Source organism: Equus quagga, chromosome 2, assembly GCF_021613505.1.
Source record: "Equus quagga isolate Etosha38 chromosome 2, UCLA_HA_Equagga_1.0, whole genome shotgun sequence".
Taxonomy (NCBI): Eukaryota; Metazoa; Chordata; class Mammalia; order Perissodactyla; family Equidae; genus Equus; species Equus quagga.
Window position 1 is genome coordinate 89,449,938 of NC_060268.1, and position 20,263 is coordinate 89,470,200.

Sequence of the window (20,263 nt, forward strand, 5' to 3'; positions counted from 1 at the left end):
GAACTCATGTCATCTCCTTTCATTCTTACAACAACATAATGAGACGGGGTTATTATTATTATCCCTGTTTGAAAACTGAATAAATTGAGGCTGCGTGTTAATAACTTATACAAGGTCAAGTCACAAGTGAAGTGGCAGGACTAGGGTTTAGGGTGACCAACTGTCCCTGTTTGCCTGGGACTGAGGGGTTCCATGGGAAAAGGGACTTTCAGCACTAAGATTGGGACAATCTTAGGCAAATCAGAATGGTTGGCCACTCTAGTTTATACTCCAGTCCGTTTGACTGGCTGAAAACTCTTGGTTTTAACCATTATGGACACTGCTTCACCTGCTTGGAGCAGAATATAATGTAATAATGTCGCATGAATTAATACAACAATACTCACTCTTCTCTGGTCCCATGTTTCCATATGGCGTTTTAGACAAAGTTTCCAAAGTCAAATTTGAATGATTCTCATTCCCACTAGATGTGGCCACTCTAATAATTAGTTCATTCATTCATTTGATTTACTGTAGCCTGAATAATAATATACTTTTCCTTAAATAATAGTTACACTACTTAGCTAATTACATTTATTGAGCCATTAATGTGTGCCTTACACTTTGCAAAATTCTTTAAATGCATTATCATATTTAATTTGGACAACAATCCAATGATATAGGTACTATTTTTTCCCAGCTTTATCGAGATACAATTGACATATAACATTGTCTGAGTTTAAGGTGGACAATGTGATGATTTGATATACAAATATGTTGCAAAATGATTACCGCAATGAGGCTAGTTAACACATCCATCATGCAGTGCTATTTCCTCCCCCTGTTTTGCAGATAAGGCCCTGAAGCTCAGAGAACTTAAGCGACTGGCCACAAAGAGCATGCAGAGCTGGGAGCCTAACCCACATCTGAGGCCAGAGAGCTGGTTGACACATATTGGGGCACAGCTGCTCTGCTCTACCAGCTTCGGGGCTGTCTTCAAGAGCTCTGCAGTGGTCCACTCTCACCCTTGTAGCTGAGTCTCACTTTAAAAAATAGCTGCAAGGCTTCTAACTTTTTAAAAAGATTCATAGCAGGTAGCTTCAAAATTGAGAGCTCTCAAAGTCAATTTAAATGATGACTTGATTTTTTAAAATATCCATTTATATGCAATCTGCAAAGCCCACCTCTGACACCATCTCTTGGCATGGCTTAGGGGATTGTTTTAAACCAAGGCACTAGTGGGATGTCATTTGGCTTGTATTAAATGGCTTTCTGGGGACCTTTAAATCTATGTACTGCTCAGGAAAAACTGATGACCAGATTCTCATATGATAGCATCTTTCTCCTTTGGGCCCACGGTCCCCTCCTCCTTCTCTCCCTCACTCGTATCCATCTGTCTATGTCTTTCTCTCTGTTTATGGAGTGTTTATCTGTCTTTCTCTCTGTCTCCAAACCCTGAAAGAGGGAAAGAAATAATTCATTAACTTCCGTTAATTTACAAGGCAAGCCATGCACATGCATGGTTTAGAATCTATTTTATGAAGCTCCAACTTTCAAACTGTGTCCTTTTAAGACTGCTCATCCCCACGTGAATCTACTTGGGAGCCATGTCTCAATGGCTGCTCAGTAGAACTTTTAAAATTCTGGCTTTTAGTGCCCACCTGATTCTCAGACAACGTGATGTTTCTCTCACTGGACTTTGTTCCTCTAATCCATGTTTTTTATAAATTATATGTGTGTATATGTGTATAAATGTTTGTGCATGTGTGCACACATGTGTGTATACCCGTCAGTCACTGTGCTGATCCCTAGTTCCTGTGGAAACAAAACTGAATTAAATATATATACCCAGGCCCATTTTAAGATCTTTTTAGAACTGAGGCCCTTTAAGAGTTGGAGGCCCCATCATATATCATACTAAAAATAATAAAATGCACTGACACCCCACATTGTGTCTTTTTTTTTTTTTTACTGAATTTGAAGTAATTTCATGTTTGCTTTTGCAATTATTCAGCTATGGGTGATTCTTACTTTCTGGTTGGCTCTGACTCCTTAGCCCCTGCTGTCTGTATTCGGGAAGTCCTGTGGAGTGTGAAAATCTTACCTACGAATTACTTTCAAAGATGATAAAATTTTTATGAATACTAAATTTAACAATTAATGAAGTTGACATAATATTCTATTTTTTGGACAATTAAACATTTGTTTCAATGTAATAATTTGTTTCCATAGTTTGGAGCCAAAATATACATTTTTTTGGGTCTCAAATACTTTCTGAGATTTACAAAGCATGTTGGCTCCAGGCATTGTGACCAGGGGCCCGAGGGGCCAAGGAGCCCACATCCTTCCTGCTTTGAAGTGTGTTCCAGCTCGAGACAGATAAGAGGGCAAGAAGTGCAAGAGAGGGTAGACTCAAAGGATTCCTGCTGTGGTAGAAATGTGTGCCAGTGGCATAGGAGCACAGGCTTGGAGTATTATATGCAGACTCTGAAGGAGGTAAGAAGGAAGGTTATCTTGAAATGAGTGCAACTTAAGCAGAACTTGAAGTCCAGTGGAGCTGGTTAAACAGAGAGGGCGTGAGAGGGCATTTCAGCAGAAGGAAGAGCTGGTACAAAGATATGGAGCAGAATAGAGCACCTCGAACAAGGAGACTGAAAGTTGTGCTCTGTAGGTGTGTGCAGGTGCTGAGGCAGGAGTGGCATGGGGTGGACATCCCCAATTGGGAAGGCAGATCATGAAGGGCCTTCTGCCCCGATAAGAAGTCTTGACTTTATCCTACGGGCAGTGGTGAGGAGGGGGCACTGAATATTTTGAATGAACAGGGATAGAGAGGATGGAAAAGATCCCAAAAGGTGTTGGAGGCAGAAATGACAGGACTTGGTAACTCTCTGCTTATGGGGTAACTCTGCGATGTGGATGTCTGGTGAGACCTCCCCATTTCTAGTTGAGTTGACTGGAAGGACAGTGATGCTGTGCCCCTTCACCACCTCAGGCTCCCTGGGCAGCTGAGTCTGAAGGCCTATGTTCAGGGGCCATGTCTCTAAGCTGTTGTCTCAGGCAGCTGCTGCGCGTGCCACAAAGACCTGCAGGAGGGTTTCAAGAAGGCGGAAGGAAACATTAAAAAGGGGGGGCCAGAAATCAGTCTTTGATCTTAACAGAAGCCCGGTTTGGAAGCAGCGAAAGACTTTGTATGCTGATCTCAATTTCTCGTTTTCAGGCCTAAATGTATCACTGATAGTCTCTGTCAGGCCCTCTGACCAGACCCACACCCCACACACTCTGTTGATTCCACACATCCTAGGAGCTCTTGGCCTGCCAGTGGCTCTTTCTTGTTGCCCAGTCATCTGTTGAATATACCTAATTCAGATGGTGAATACATTTAAATGGCTTAAACATAAAAGGCAGGTTGCCAAGCAACTGAGAATCTGAAATACCCTTGTCAGGTTATGTAAGTGAAGAGCTGGAGGTCACCACTGTAGTCATTTTGATTGGAACAGCAATAATAATCCTCTTTCTCTTTGTTTTTCTCTTGTTTTTCCCCTCGCTTCCTTCTTCCATCTCTTACTATAAGCCAGCAGCTCAGCCTTAATTTTAAAATATAATAGCTCTGTTCCAACCAACCTGTGCCTGTAACAGCTCTTGGTTCTGTTTGTGGAGTCGCTAAGCAGCAGGGTTACTCTCCTATTGCTGACTTCTCCCCTGTTCCTTAAACAGCTCCAGGCTCCCCAAACAACCTGGAGCACACCAGCCTCTGCAGGAGTAAAACTTTCCAAGTCTCAGAGCAGGTAACCCAGCTATGGAAATTTCCTGGCACTGTTTCAGTTTTAAACTGCTCTGCTCCAGTGTTGGGAGGTGACATATGTTTTGGGCTAAAGACTCTTAAATTTTCTCCTCCTACCTTATTGGTCCTTATGCCTCAGGCCCATAATTTATTCATTGTGTGGTTTGCACTTGGTTTTTCGGCTGTCTCAAAGAGCTGGAACTGGAAAGAGTTTGGGGGAAGCCTAAGATTCCTGAAAGACACTGCACTGATGAGAGCAGGCTTTCCATTTGTAATTTATAGTTTAAAAAGAATCATCCTATTTGCCTATTTAAAAATATCCATTGCATATGAGATCACATTTTTTCCCCTCATCCTTATCTTTTTCCTTCCTTTCTTCACGGATGTGTAATAATATCCTGCAAGATGGCCCCAGCAGCCCCTTGTAACACGACAGGGCAGAAACTTTACTTCTGGAAGAAACTCTGTCTTTGGAACCAAGAGCCTGCTCCTTGAAGGACTTTGGATTCTTTTCCCATTCAGATACATTCAGGCAAATAATGTGGGGAAGAGCAAAGCAAGAAACCCATTGTATGTGATCTGGGAGCAGAATTATTCACTGGAATGTTTCGTAGTTTTCTGAGCAAAGCCAATAGCTCTTTAATCTCTTTCTTCAAGATTCATATCTTTTGGTGCCTTATCATATGCCTAACCCTGGCAAAATGTAATGTAGCATGACAAGGTGAGATGTGTTGGCCAAGTCTTCATGAGCATGAAAAGGTCTCCTTCCCCTCTCATTTTGGTGATTTATGTTTCTCAAGGTTGCTGTGACACATGGTTTTGTTGAGATAGTGCTCAGGCCAGGAGGCTCTAGCCAGAGACCACTTGAGCCTTGGCTCTGTCATTACAAGACATCCATTCGGAAACAGCTGGAAGTGATTTGACCCCGCCTTCAGTGGTCTGTAGGTGCTAGAGTCTCCTGAGACCTTCCGGAGCTTGCGGGAATTAGCTAATTCTTTCCTCTGGGCACCATGAATTCTACTAGGGAGGTGGGGGACAAAGGAACCAGTGCCCTGGGTACCAGTGAGCCACCGGGTCCCAAGCAGAATTGCAAACATTCCTAACTGAGATCAGCTGATGGATTGGTGGTGGCGGTGGGGATGCAGTAGCATCTGTCTGCAATTTTCCTGATGCGATTATACACTTCTCCCAAGTGACTATCATTTCTGTGTGTAGTAAATTTCTCAAACCCAATCCAAATACCATATTATACTGTATATATTATGTATCATTATAGAACAGATGTATTATTTTTTCTTCCCAGCATATTATAATATAACAAAATCTCCCCCCAGTTCTGTACACTTTGATGCAGATGAGGAAATGCAGATGAATTTGCTCATATTTATGCAGAGTCTAAAATTGTTATCTCAGCCTCAATTACACCACTTCCTCTCGGTTATCTGAAAATTGCCCAGGAATAGATTTCTTGATTTTCTTTTCTTTTGTACCCATTATCCAAGCTCACTTTCTTATAGTTCACAGACAGAAGGGCGCAAAATAAGAAGAGATTTCCCATTGCAAAGAAATATAAGTTTATAAGATTTCAAAACTGGGTTGTTTCAGGGGAAAGAAGGCAATGAAACAGAATATTTTGTTTGGGTAGGGGGAAAGCCTTACTCTTTTGTTCATTTTCTCAATGTCTCAACTATATTCCATTGGAGTATAATAAATTACTCCTATTAAGTGTGGTGAAAGCTTTCAGTTAGAGAGCTGATAGAAGGCCTAGGGCTGTAGTATTCAATTTAGTAGTCACAAGCCACATGAGGTTCTTGAGTAGTTGAAAGTGGTGAGTCCTAATTGAAATGCACTGACAGTGTAATATACACTTCTGATGACTGAGTACAAAAAATGTAAAAATATATCATTAATCATTTTTATATTGATTGCATATTGAAATGGTAATATTTTGGATCTATTGGGTTACATAAAATTTATTATTAAAATTAATTTTATCTTCTTTTTTATTTTTTAAAATTGTGGCTACTAGAAAAAATAAAATGACCGCTGTGGCTTGCATTATATTTCTGTTGGGCAGAGAGAGCTTTGCTGTTCGACGTGTAAACTTCAGAGCAGCAATGGTGGCACCACCTAGGAGCTTGGTGAGCAGGTGAGATCTCTGGGCCCACCCTGGGCTCACAGAAACAGAATCTGCACTTTAACCAGATATTCTGAGTACAGTTTGAGAAGCACTACTCTAGTTGAGGAGAGTTTCTAAAAGACCAAAATTCTTTCACTCTGAGTAAATACCTATTTCTCTTTGGAAAACTAGGAGTCCTTTGAGGATGTACCCTCTGAAAGTCCTTGGTGTCCTCATTGTTTGATATAGTCCTTGTCACACAAGAGATAATAAATGTTGAATAAATGAATGGGCACCTAATCCTGCCTACCACTTCATGGATGGAAACTTTCTTAATGGTCACAGAAAGTGAAAGAATCTGAAGGGTGACCACTATTGAAGGCAAATAATTTAAGGTGATCTATCTTCCATGGCATCATTTTGGTATTGGAAACACAGAAGGATGTGTTATTGTCATATGTGAGGAACCTAACTGGCCTCCCTCTCTGGACTTTGAAAACATTACTCTGACTGTGGTATAGAAAATTATCTGAAATAGTGCAAAAGTACTACTTATATTATGGTATGGCCCCTCTTAAAACCTCCATCATTTCCCATCACTACTACAGTATTTCTCCGTAAGACTTACGTCATCTAGCTTTTGTCCATTTCTCACACTCTATTCCAGCCCAGTTAACTTTATGTCTTGAACTGGCTAAGTTTCCTCAATCCAAGGAAGTCTCTGCTTAGATGTCAGCTCCTCAGAGAGCCTTCTCTTGACCATCTTTTCTGAAATGATGACCCCACCCCTCCTCTGAATTCTCTGTTGCCTCCGTGTGCTTTATTTCTCTTCATAGTCCTTATGTGCTGTTACTGTTTGCCTTCCCCATAAAAAGGTAAGCTCCTGATAGCCGGGACTTTGACTCTTTCACTGTTATAGCTCCAGTCTCTATTATAGTGCCTGGTGCTTCTTAAGAGCTCAAAAAATACTTGTTGAATGAATGAATAAATGAATTTTGAAAAATTACTGAGTTGAAATGTTGTGTCACAACTGGGCATGGAGGGGTTGTTTATAGGAGCTAATTACAGTTAATTACACTCCTCTACTCCACTCCTCTACTCAGCAAACATTTTCTGAAAACCCCCAATGGGCACAGCTTTAGAAACAGAGAAATAAGGTAGAGGAAGCAGGCAGGTAGTGGAAGAGACCAAACAAGGAACTGGATTATAAGGTCACCTGGAGAGTTGTATACAGATGCATGGATAATATATATCTGGATAATCCTAGAAGCACACATAGGTCATAGGACCTAGGAGAAGGGGAGTAATCTCTCTGCCTGGGGGAGTCAAGGAAAGCTTTGGGATGAAGGGCAATAAGAGTTTGCCGGGCAGAGAAGTGGGGAAGGACTTCCAACTAGAGGCAATAGCATGGGCAACAACACAGAGCCATGGCAGGGAAAGGACGTGCTCTGTTTTGGGAACAGTAAAAAGCAGAATGAAGAATATTTATTTCAGAAGTGACAGAAAATGAGACCAGACAGTCTGGCTGAGGCCAGCTGGTAGGGACTTTGAATGAAGACGCTATAAGGAGTGCAGACTCCACTACAGTTTACTATGTGGAAGTTGATGCAGTCAGATTTGGATTTTTCCATTTGTTTTTGGATCACTCGGGCTGCTGCATGGCTGGTCCAGTTGGAGAGGAAGAGGTTGCATGCACGTGTGGAGGAAGAGGGAGGGATTGTGTGACTGAGAGAGGAGGACTGAGGGAGAGTGGGTCCTTGGAGGTCCTGGGAATTAGTGAGAAATACGTTTTACTTTAAAAATTCCCTCTTTGCTATGTGGATTTCTTACAATTTGTGACAGAATTTAAAAGGGTTAAGAAAAAGATTCACGGGCTGCCAATTGGACGATCATGGTCCTCCAGTCAATCTCCATAGCTCATCACTGTGCAGGGCCTCTGCCTCATGGCTTCCTCCCTGTGGTCCCCGAGAATCCTCAGTGAGGTGAGCAGGGCCATGAGCATGTCCTCTCCCCCTCTGTCAGCGCATGTGCATCTCTTTGATGACAACTAAGAAATCTCTTCACAGAAAGAAGCCAGAGCATCTTGGGCTACATGTCATTCGTGTAGGGGTCTGCAGGTCACACCTCAGGCTTTGAGAGGAAGGCAGAACACACAGTTCTGTGAGGGCTGAGATCTGAGACCACTTCTTGTGAGCGATTCAGGGTGAACTGAGGATTTTACCTCAGCATTTGGAGGAACCACTAATGAAAACTGTTGGGAAACTGCAATCTGATCAATTTCTTATTCTGATGGCATGTGGGCCGGAAAGATCACAGCTTAAGAGTTTGTAAAAGAAGGCATGTGAGCAGACAGACCCTCCTAATCTGGGAAGAAATTGTGTGCCGGTGGTTGGGAGCAGCAAGAGAAATCCAGCCCACCCTTGGTTGTCCCAAGGCTGATTATTAGGAGTAATTACCTGCTCTATTTTCTTCTGCTACCAACTGGCTTTTGCCTACGTCACTACTTATTAGCACTTGCATCTGAATACTGGGAAAAGCAAAAAAGAGATGAAGCTCTATGTAATTTTGCTTCTTGTTAGGAGCTCTATTAAAAGAATACAGACGAATATAATAGAATCAAAAAGGATTGAAACCATTGGCTAAAAAGTTTTATTTTTATTGACTGTATTTCACATTGGCGTGGATGATCATTGAATTCAGTGCTGCAAAGACCTAAGAGAGCCTTACTTTCTAGGTCAGGATCTGAAATTTCAAAAGAGTTTAATTTCCCCCAATCTGTTCAATTAGCATGAGGCAGAACTGGGCCTCAAACCCAGCTTGCCTGATTCGTGATTTACATGGTACTGTTTTACCCTCAATGTATCATCATGTTTTGTCAACAGGATTCATTTCAGGTTTTCTCTGAAGTACACACACAGAATAATACATGGTCAAGTGAAAAGAGCACTGAATTTTGATTCATAATACCTAAATTTTTCTCTTGCTTTCTCTCCTTTCTAACCTTATGAACAAGAAAAGAATAATGCTTGTCTTGCCTACTTCACAGATTCGCTCTGACCAACTGAATAATGTAGGTGAAAGTGCCTTCTCAGCCGCAAGCTTCTATAGAAATGTCGTGAATGTGTTCACATCTGATCCCACATGTTTTAACAGAGCTGGACGAAATTATCTGTTAATCTGTCAGAGATCCACCAGTTGTGATAACATTGAATGCATTTAAAGGATGCTTTCATTTCATATTATTCAGGAAATTCTAAGAGATTACAAACATAGGAGGGGAAAGTGATATAACCTTTGGTGAGAAAGGAATGTCTCATTATCTGCAGATGTTAGAGTTGTCTACCGGGAAATTTCAACATAATCAATAGAAAAATTGAAAAAAAATGAGCGTAAGAAAGTTCAAGAACTTGGAAATTCCAATGAAAACATTCTCACTTCTCTTGGAAGCTATGTAAAAAGAAAATGGATAATAGAAAACAAAACACATTCCTATTTCTGCAAAATGAGGAGATAAACTTCTAAGAACTTGTAAGGGCTGTTAAAATCAGCCAAGTTCTTGCAGGATCTTGGTGGAAGGAACATGGAAAGAAACAGAATATAGAAATTTCAGCACCAGGGGTGGTGTGATCCTATACTCAGCGAACATATTATTCAGAACTGAAGACGAGATCAATTCATTTCCAGACAAATGAAGGAAACACAAAACGAGGGAGTATTCACTGCTGGCAGACCCATACTTCTAGAAACACTAAAGGGTGATTTCCTCAGGCAGAAGGAAAATGAAACCTCATGGAAGCTTGTAGATACAGGAAGGAGTGAAGAATTATTAAAGACTAGATGTGTAATTTAAATCAACATTGACCTTAAATATGATAAATATAAATGTTTTGTGAATTTTAAGATTTATAGTGAGAATTAAAATATAGCAGACTATGTTATACTATGATGAGTCAAAGGTGAATATTGCAATCTCTAAAGTAACTGTTTAAGGGAGAATAAAAGGATATATAACTGCCAAGCTAATAGAGGAGAAAAAGGGGCACTGGGGGAAAACACCCAATCGATCCAAGTGAAGACAAGATAGGAAAGAAAATAGATTATGCAATAGTTAAGATGAACAAAGAGCAAATAATAAAATGATAGAGTTAAACCCAAATATGTCATTAATTGCATCAAACTTAAATTGACTAAATACTTCAATTAAAAGAAAATAAAAGAATGTTAGAGTGAATAAAATATGACATCTAACTATATGGTACTTCCAAGAAATAAATTCCTACTGAAAAATTAGATAAAGGTTCAAAATAGGTACCTATTGTAAGTACTAACTAAAAGAAATCTAGCCTAGCTATATTAATACAGGTAAAAGAGAAGCTAAGGCAAAATGCTTCAGTAGAAATACAGAAATATCATATAACAATGAAAAAGTCCAGTTAGGACAACATAACGACACTAAATCTGTTTTCAGCTAATAATGTAGCTTTAACATGAAGAAAGAGTTGACAAGATTATAAGGAGCAAAAGACAAATCCAAAATCATCTTTGGAGACTTTTAGTATACGTCTCACAGTAACTCAGAATAAAGAGATGTGGCATCAAGCAGCAATATATAAAATGTGAACAATATGACTAACAAACCTGATGTAATCGGTGTATATGGAACATGGCACTCAACAACATTCTTTTAAGCACATGGAGAACACTATAAAATTCCATCATATGCTGGGCCAATGATCTGAATGCCATTTCAAGTTCTTTGTAAAAGAATAAAAATATTAAAACCAACGAAAGTAGAAGGAAGGAAAAATAAAAATTAGAAGCAGAAATTTATGAAAGAGAAAATGATTGCAAAATAAAGAGTTAGCTTTTGGAAAAGGCTAAAGATGATATTCTCTTTTTGAGAATGATTAAAGAAAAAACCCTTTATATCGGAAATGAAAATAAGAGGCCATCACTAGAGATTCTTAAATATAATAAGAGGGATTTAAAAACAACTTTATGCCAACACATTTGAAAGTAGAGTTTTAAGTGAGAAATTATAGAAAAGTGTAACTACCAAACTGACAAAAGAAGAAATAGAAAATCTAAACAATTGGATTTTTATCACATAATTTGAATCTATTTTTAAATAATTTGGATTTGTTATTATATAAGTTGGGTTGTTATTAAAATCTTCTGAGAAAGAAAATTCTCAGAATTTGCCTAACATGTCAGTTAAAGGATTGTATTTAGAATATATAATGAGACCTTCAAACTCAATAATAAGGCGAAAACCTGATTTTAATATGGGCAAAAGGTGTGAGCAGACATTTCGATTAAGAAGATATGAATGTGGCTAAAAAGCACATAAGAAGGTTGTCAACATCATGAGTCATCAGGGAAATGCGAATTAGAACAACAATTAGACATCACCATCTCTCCATTAGAATGGCTAAAATTAAGAAGCCCGACATATTAAGGGTTGGTCAACATACGCATCAACTGGAGCTCTCAAACCCTGCTGGAGGGCAGACAGAATGGTCTAGACTCTTTGGGAAACAGTTTGGCAGCACCTTATAATAACCTACCATAATATGAACCTTACAGTAATATGCAGAAATTCTATTCCAAGTTATTCACCCCAAAGAAAAACTGATACACAAATGATTAAAACAGCTTTATTCATAATAGCTCTAAACTGGAAAAAACTAAATGCTTTTCAACAGGTGAGGGAATAAACAAATTGTGGTGTATCTATTGCTATGTGCTGCACTGGAATATAAGTCAGTGGCTAAAGGGACAAGTTACTGATGCATGCAACAACGTGGATGGCGCTCAAAAGCATTATGCTAAGAATGCTTTTGGCATAAGAAGAAGCCAGACAGAAATGTTATGTGCTGTATGAATCAATTATTATGAAATTCCAGAGAAGATACGCTGTAGAGATAAAAAGCAGATCACTGATTGCCAGAGGCTAGGGATGGGGTGAGGTGATTGCCTGCAAAGTAGAATGAGGGGAATTTTTGTGATAATAATAATGTGTCGTGATCATAGTGGTTTTACAGCACTACATACATTTGTCAAAATTCGTTGAACTGTTAAATTAAAATTGGTAAAATGTATTGCATGTAAATTATACTATAAATAAAGCTAATTAAAAAAGAAAGATGGGAGAATCTTTGTATATTGCCGTGGAAAGGTCTTCAGGGTGTATTGGTAAATGAAAAACATGCTATCTTTGGTGGAAAACATTAGTACAATGTACGTTATATAATGTATAGAAATTTTCCCACCACACCTCTTTTCGAATTTTCTCTTTTCTCAGAATCTTCTTTCATTGACATTTTCTTTTCCATTTCTGTTTCCTTGCCTCCTTGCTCACCCCCTTGCCCTTTAGTCAGGTCTGTTTTTATCCACTCTCTTCCAGAATTAAGGTCAAATTAGCTGATTTGAGCTTGAAATCACAATCTGCTCTTTTGGCCATTTCTCTGACCCCTTAATCCCACTATCTGAGTCTTCAGCTCCAAGAAGAACTCCCATCTGATCACACCCTTGCATAATGATTTTCCACAGGGCTTCCGTAGTTTACACGATTGTTTCCAACCCCCTTGCTGGGCTACAAAGGTCTGCAGAAACAGGCACAGACAGCTTCGTAGCTTCCCTCCCATTCTTACCTTCCATAGAGCTAGTGCTTTAGTCACGTGAAATCAATTTGCCCTTCCTCAGGAATTTTGTGCTCCGTGACCTAGTTATTTTGCAAATACATCTATTTAGCCCTTTTCCATCACCTCCCTTCTTTCTTTTCTTCATCTGGCAAACTTTTACTCAAACTAAATGAAGCAGATCAAATGTCACCTCTTCTGTGAAAATTCATTTTTTCCTTCTTCTGTGGTTTACTACTACTTGAGAATATTTTGCCTTTATGAAAATTGGCATATGATTATTATTTTCTAGAGAGGCAAACATTCTAAGTAGGGATAAAGAAGATATAAAAAGTACCCAGATGACCTCTACTCACATATGTGTTTCTATATGTAGATACCTTCAAGTACATGTTACAACTGCACACAAATGGGTCCTTCTATGATACAACTCTTTGCCTATTTTTTTCACTCATTATGTCTCTGATGTCTTCTAATGTCAACAGAAAAGATCTATGTGCCATTTTTAATGGTTGCATAGTATTCTGTTTTATGTATCGTTTCTTTAACTAGCTTCCTGTGGATGCACATTTAAGTCATTTCCAGTTGCTCTCATTATTACAAATAATGTCGTAATGAGCATTCCACTGTGCTTTGAAAATGTCTTGACAAATGTCCCTGATCACATAGGATCATAATTATCCATGTGCCTGTCTTTCCTACTAGACTATTATTAGTTCCCTGAGGGCAAAAACCATTATTTCTCTTGGAATCTCCAGAACCTTGCAGAGTGCCAGTAGGAGCTTCATATATATTGTTGAGAGAAAGCGGGAATAAATGAATGGATGTTTATATAGTTGGGTACACATGTGTATCATCACACATGTCTTCAGTTCTTATTCAGTTTCTCATTGGCCTCGTGCCTCATATCTCTTAGGCATTATACAATTCTCTACTTGTTTCTAACCTCTTTTTACAGATGTCATTACCACTGATATTAATTCAATATGTAGCTTTAAGAATTAGAATATTGCCAAACCGTGACTCCCTGATAGATTTTGGTGGCCTCTGGAACAGATTTTATAAATTGCAGAGAAAAAAATGCAGATACCTGACACTCTTTGCCCTTCCCTCAGCAGAGATGAGTTCTTAAAACTGAAATTGTCAATTACAAGAAAAAACACATGATATGTGTGTTGCATACTATTTACAGCTGTTGTCTGTTATGGGATCTCTGGAGCGTCATTTACTGCTACAACTGAATGGTCCCATAAGTTTAACTCACCAATACGACTGCAAAATTGTCTTAAATCACAGAGAGGAAGAGAGGAAAATCAACTAGAAGTGGCTAAAATGCTGCTTATGCCTTCTTGAGAACTCACAGTTTTCCTCATTTGCTTCTTCAGGATGCTCAGAGCAGCTTGTTAGGTCTTATGGTGTATTACAATATAGCAGATTATGAGCCCGAATTTCCAAAGGGAAGAAACATACTGTTGATGTCTCTTTGCAAGGGCTGCATTTGGTTTCTTGACTAATGCACTACGCTGTATTGGGTATCAGGTAATGGGAGCCAACTGGCCCAGACAATGAGAGTATTCAGTTGGTGTTGAAAATTTACAAGAGCTTAAGTTATTTTTTATTTCTTCTTGCTGGGCTGGGAGCACTTACTATTGTCGTTCAATATGCTGTAAATGAACATAGTTCAAAAACTACAAAGAGAGTGATATGGAATTATAGAACTGAAAATAGGCTACTGATTGGGTACAAATTCATCAAGCCTCTTTATTTCTCAACAAGCTTTTTATTGGAGTGCCAAAACAGCTTGCTTTGGAAGGCGTGAAAATGATTGTGACAAATGATATAGCGGGAAAGTTGACCTTCAGTTAACTTCAACTGTGCTCAGCTAGCTAACTGAGATATATCTCTCCCCACCCCCAAAATGCTAGTTAGTAAGTTCTAGTTAGGAAATAATTAGTTTGACATGCAGAACACCCAATCCAATACTGAATTTCTTCAGAAACTTTTGTAATATCTCAGGTAGAAAGTGGTGTGACTGGAATTTGAACTCTGGAAATATGGCTCTAAAAATTGTTCTCCGCTCCAGTAGGCCATACTGTTTCTGATTAAACAAATACTTGATTTACGATAATGTTAGAATTGTTTTCCTGAAGCACAGTCTTTGGTATGTCTTTCTCCTGCTGAAAAACCACTATTGACTCTATTTCTTAAAGTAGTAGTTCTCAACTGTTCTTTTCTGGACAAACATTTTAAATATTCTTATTACAACTCCATCTTTCACTCTTTTCTTCCAAATCCAGAAAGCACACCTGAATCTATGCCATTCAAGGTAATATTATTATAGGGAAGACTTTAAATCTATTCTTGTAATCATATAAGTTATACTAGAGTTTAGCAGGATGTAACAGAAATGTGACAACCTTGGGCTAGCCAAATACTGGTTTATTGGTCTCAAATAGCCAGAAGCATTGAAGAAACTAGTGAAGATGCAATGTAACTGCTTAAGGAATTTTTCAAGAATCCAGGCTCTTTCTACCTTTATGTTCACCATCTTATCATGTGACTTTGATTCTCAAGTTGGCTTTCTCATCTGAAAGTATCATATCTATGTTCAAAAAAGGAAGAAGAAGGGCAAGGATGAGACACAAAAACCAAGAAGGCACCTTCCAGGTGAAATTGTGCCCTTTAATCAGTTTTGCAGAAAGACTCACCTCCTGCTATCATTTATATCTCATTGGTCACAATTCTGTCACATGGCCACTCCTACCTACAAGAGGATCCACAAAGCTGGGAGTTCTTTCTTTCCCCCACACACATCAGGGGTACTAGTCATAAGAAAGAAAGGCTGTTGGGCAGGCAACCAGAAGTTTGTACCATATGTGTATGTGTGTGTGTGTGTGTATATATACACACAATATGTATTACATGCCATCAAGTCAACTTCGACTCCTGGTGACCCTATAAATGAGTGATGTCCACAATGTCCTGTCCTCAACAGCCCTACTCAGTTCCTGTAGACTCATGCCTATGGCTTTTATGGAGTTAATTCATCTCGTATTTGATCTTCCTCTTTCCCTGCTGCTTTCTACTTTCCCCAGCATTACTGTCTTTTCCAAAGACTCCTGCATTCTCATGAGGTGCCCAAAGTAGGACAGCTTCAGTTTTATCATTTTTGCCTCCAGTATGTAGTTCAGGCTTAATTTGCTCTAGGACCCACTTGTTTGTCTTTCTGGCAGTCCAGGCTGTCTGTCTGTCTGTCAGTCTATCTATCTATCTATCTATCTATCTATCTATCCATCTATCCATCTATCTATCTATCTATCAATCTATCTTTCTATCTATTATAAGCAAACATTTACACTGTCCTTAGTAATCAATGATTCTTCAATAGACCCCATCACTGATCACAGTATACCAATGAGATGCTGAATCTATGGTTGAGAACTTCTGATGTACAGAATGCAAGTCCAAATCCCTAAACAAAACCTAATGGAGGGATCTTACCAGTTTGACACCAGCCTACCTTTCTAAATTCATGTGCCGCCATCTTCAGTCCTTTTCTTCAGCCATTCATAGCTTTTCTTTATTCTTGAATGCACCAATTTTTATTCCTCTGTGTTCTTTGCATGTATCTTTTTCTGACCTTCTCTCTCTGGTTAGTGCTTATTTTGCAAGACCCAGTCTAAACAGCATCACGTCTTGGGAAATGTCCTTACCTCTCAGTCAGATCTATTTTTGGTGCTTTGTATACACCTCCACTAGCTCACTTGTCATTCTTTGCTTGCATATTTGTCACTACCAACAACTGCTTTGGCCTCTTACAGAACAAGGATTATAATTTATTCAACTTTTTCTACCCAGTGCCTCCTGCAGTTCCTGGAATATGCTCAAGACATCTGCTTAATGAAAAACAAAACCGAATATTATCCCCAACATACAAATGATCTACAAAGAGCTGAAGTGACCTGCTCTCACCATAGTCAGTAAAAATGCACTGATCCATGCACCTTAAGCTTAGATCTCAATGGCTGTCAACAGAAAGAGGTTTTTTTTTTTGTCTCAATTGATCATTATAGTAGTACAGTTAGTAATTTAAAAGTTTATTTCTTTGTATCTTCTATTACCTGTTCATTAGCTCTGTTATTGAGAGTTACTCTGTTTTCTCTTTCTTTGTACAGAATTAAAGACACAGTTTCTTCCCTCAAAAAGACTACTGTTTAAGGGAACAAAAGACGTATTTAACTCATGGTGATTTGAAGGACATGGAAAGAAATGACTAGTTTAACTTTTAGACTGTTTAGTGGCTGAGATATTTATACTCGGCAAATCCTTGATTCTTGTCGTTAGTCTGGGTTTAGGAGTGATACAGAATTGGGTGAACACACAAAAGGGAGAGAGTAAAAAACACATAAAATTGGACAAGAGGTTAGAGCAGACATGGTGAATTGCTAGTGTGATGTCACATCTTTCACTTCCTTTCCCAAATACATGGGGGACAGACATCACTAATCAATCAAACATGTTTTTCACCTGAGCCCAGATGTGGTCTTAGAATATGTCTCAACACTGAAATGTTCCAGATGTCTTTCATCAACAAAGGAAGGAAGACTAGCCTATCTTTATCTCATCAAAATGTTCTCCAGAAGGTCTATTCATGTCAATGTGCTCCCTGTGGTTGGGCAGAGAGTGTTACCTTGATTTCTTTCAGAAAGTGAAGAAAGTATTGCAACTCCAAGCTTGAGCTTCCAGGTGCTTCCCTCTTTTTGTCAAGTTTCTCTCAGGGATTGGGTTCAGTGTCTTAAAATAATGAAGTTCCCAATACAAGTTCTGTGCTTAACTTCTATTTCTACTGGATAATGAGAGGGACCATCCTATCCACAGACTTTATACTTGAGAAGGTAGGGAACTAACATGTACTCAATGGCAAGCAATATGCCAAGTGCTTTATATTTGCATTTTCTTTGTTTTTATAACAACCACATGAGGTGAGTATCATTGTCCCCATTTTACCGATGAGAAAATAGCCTTAAAGAAATTGTCAGTTGCCTCAGATCTTACAACTGGTGAGTGATGAAGATAAGATTCAACCTCAGACCTGTGACATGCAGCATCATGCTATTGAACTCTGGAGAGTTAATTCCTTCTTTCATGGTCTTGATAAAATCTTCTTCTTGGCTTCTTTTCCTTCCACTAAGTACTTATGCTTTTGATAACAGCCTTGAGCTTAACTTTACACTTTCTTGAGCCTTGCAGACTGCAGAGGTAGATGGATAAGGATAAATGTAGATCAGATATGTATTAGAAACAATCAACTTGTTTCGGACTTCATGCCTGTCAGGTGTAATTCTGGCCCCCTGGAGATGGTCTTGATGGAAATGGAAAGTGTATTTAGGTTTAATTTTCTTGTGTTCCTTTTGCTGCAGGGCAGCGTCCATACCAGGTGATCACCGCCCGAGTTCACCCAGGAGAGAGCAATGCCAGCTGGGTGATGAAGGGGACCTTGGAGTTCCTGGTCAGCAGTGACCCTGTGGCTAGGCTCTTGAGGGAAAACTTCATTTTCAAGATCATCCCCATGCTCAACCCAGATGGTGTCATCAATGGCAAGTATGTCAGGCACTTGACTCAACCTGGCCCTCATTTATGTCACCACAGTAACATCTTGTCATTTTGCCCAATGGGTGTGATTAGAGAGGGCTTGGTACTCTGGTGGGAATAAATTCTCTTGGGCTTCTATTAGCTGGCACAAATAATATCATACTCTCTTCACACATTGATGTGAGTCTCATAGTTTTTTAAATAGAAAGGTATAGATTCATAGGCAATTAATACCAGAGGGGTACTTAGAAATAATCTAGCCTGGTACTCCTTTTAAAAAGGAGAAAATTGGTATGCAGGGTGATCAAGTGACCTGCCCAGGTCATAAGATGGTTTAGCAGCAAAGTAAGGACTCAACCTGCGATTTCTTTGCAGTTAAGACCAATGTTTTCATTTGCTTTCTGATGTTTACTGCAGAGAAATGTTTATTTTCAGTTGTATTTTACTGAATTCTGGATACAGCTATAATAAGGGTGTCACCTCATCTAAATGGAATGGCTGAAATGGTTGAAAAATGGCTGAACATGGAAGGACTGGAAAATGGTTGGCTGAAAGAGAGAAGGTAGGGTGGTGCTTCTCCTCACCTAACCTTTGCGTGCCTTGGGATTATATACTGGGAAAGATGGATTCTAGTGTTCAATGAAGTCTGTTGGAAGGGATCTGCATTTTCAGGGTTTGTGAACTGAGGCCCAGATATCAGAGCACGTCCCCAAGGTCCCATGGCCAGTGGGTGGGGGTGGCAGGATTAACATTCATAAATACCTGTCTCAAATTCTGTGGAAAGAGACTAAAGCCCCTTCCTATGGCAATAGATAATTCTTTTTACTATAGAAACAGATGTTGGTATCCCATGGAAAAAACAGAATACAAGATAAACAGAAAAATTGAAAGAAAAAATAATTCCCAATGCTAAAAATGAAAAGGAACTTACAATTTAAAATATCAGTATTAAAGAAGCAAAAACACAAGTTTAGAGAACTGAGAAAAGAGAGCAACAATAAAAAGGTGAAACACGAGAGATTAAAATGAGAATTATAAAGAAAAAAAAGAAAAACATTTCAGAGATAAAATTTAAATGACTTAAAATAAATAAGAATGTTTTAAGAAAGATAAAACAGTAATTAATCTTTTTAAGAAAAAAGTAAATAAATGTGAAACATCTGAGAAAAGACCAGCTTCAAAGGATAAGCACGAAAAAGAATATTGGTAAGTTAAAAATATAAAGATGATAAAATATAGAACAAGATCAGAATAAATTACAAATGGTAAAATATGTTAAATTATGCCAAAATGCAAGTGAAAGCTATAGGCTGTAAAAATAAAATTTCAATAGGTACAGAAAAAAAGAAGATAAGTAAGGCATCCATGTTTTCCTAATGTTTCCTGGTTTTGTAGCTGCCAGACTCCATTTTTTTTTGGAGGAGTTTTTTGATGGGCAGAGAGTAGAGTCCTTCCTCTTTGCCTGCGGTGACTGGTTGGTCTTCAAGCACCTGCGAGGCATAGGAGGCCAAGTCGTTCAGTAAGGAGCATCACTTAGGCCTCTGGCAGCAATTAAGCTTCTTAGATCTCAAGCTGGATAAAGGCCTAAAGCAGTGTTCACGCTCGGTCCAACAGAACTCAGCTGGCTCCTGCCATGTGCTTCTTTCGCTCTGGAGAACACTAGGACAGCAAGGAATGGTTCCTCCCTGCTTAGGGGCCAAGCATTTTACTAGCAAGCTTTCTCAGCCCAAATAGATGGAAAAGAGCAATGCAAGCCATCTTGAGGGACGTGATCCCGTTTCAGCATTTTGTCAAACAAATTGGCTCTTTTCTCCTTCCATTAAATTGTCTGGGGTCTGGTAGAGAGTGGAAAGAACGCTGGCTTTACAGTCATAACTCTAGTTTGGAATTCTGGCTCTTCTCCTGATCTGCTCGGATTTCTCTCCTGTTGGAAGAGGAAGATAACGTGCTCCCTATTGACCTGTCTGGGAAAAGATCTCATAAGCCCAAGGCAATATTTAAGCTCAGGGATAAGTATTGTAGTTTCTTCCGTTTCAAGTGCTCATACCTCCAAATCAGGGGCTTGATCCAGGTCTTTGGTTGAAAGGTTAATGTGGTCCCAGTCACTGAGCATCCTTCTGGCCTGGACACAGTTATTTCCAGCTCACAGCT

General features: G+C 39.1%; 1 protein-coding gene across 1 annotated transcript in view; it reads left to right on the forward strand.

Moving 5' to 3' along the window:
* The window catches only part of AGBL1 (AGBL carboxypeptidase 1), a 737,428-nt gene that overhangs the window by 268,085 nt on the left and 449,080 nt on the right, over nt 1-20,263 (forward strand). Inside the window, exon 18 of the mRNA XM_046654855.1 lies at nt 17,941-18,121. Coding sequence (XP_046510811.1) covers nt 17,941-18,121 — 181 coding nt within the window. The remainder of the gene's footprint in view (nt 1-17,940; nt 18,122-20,263) is intronic.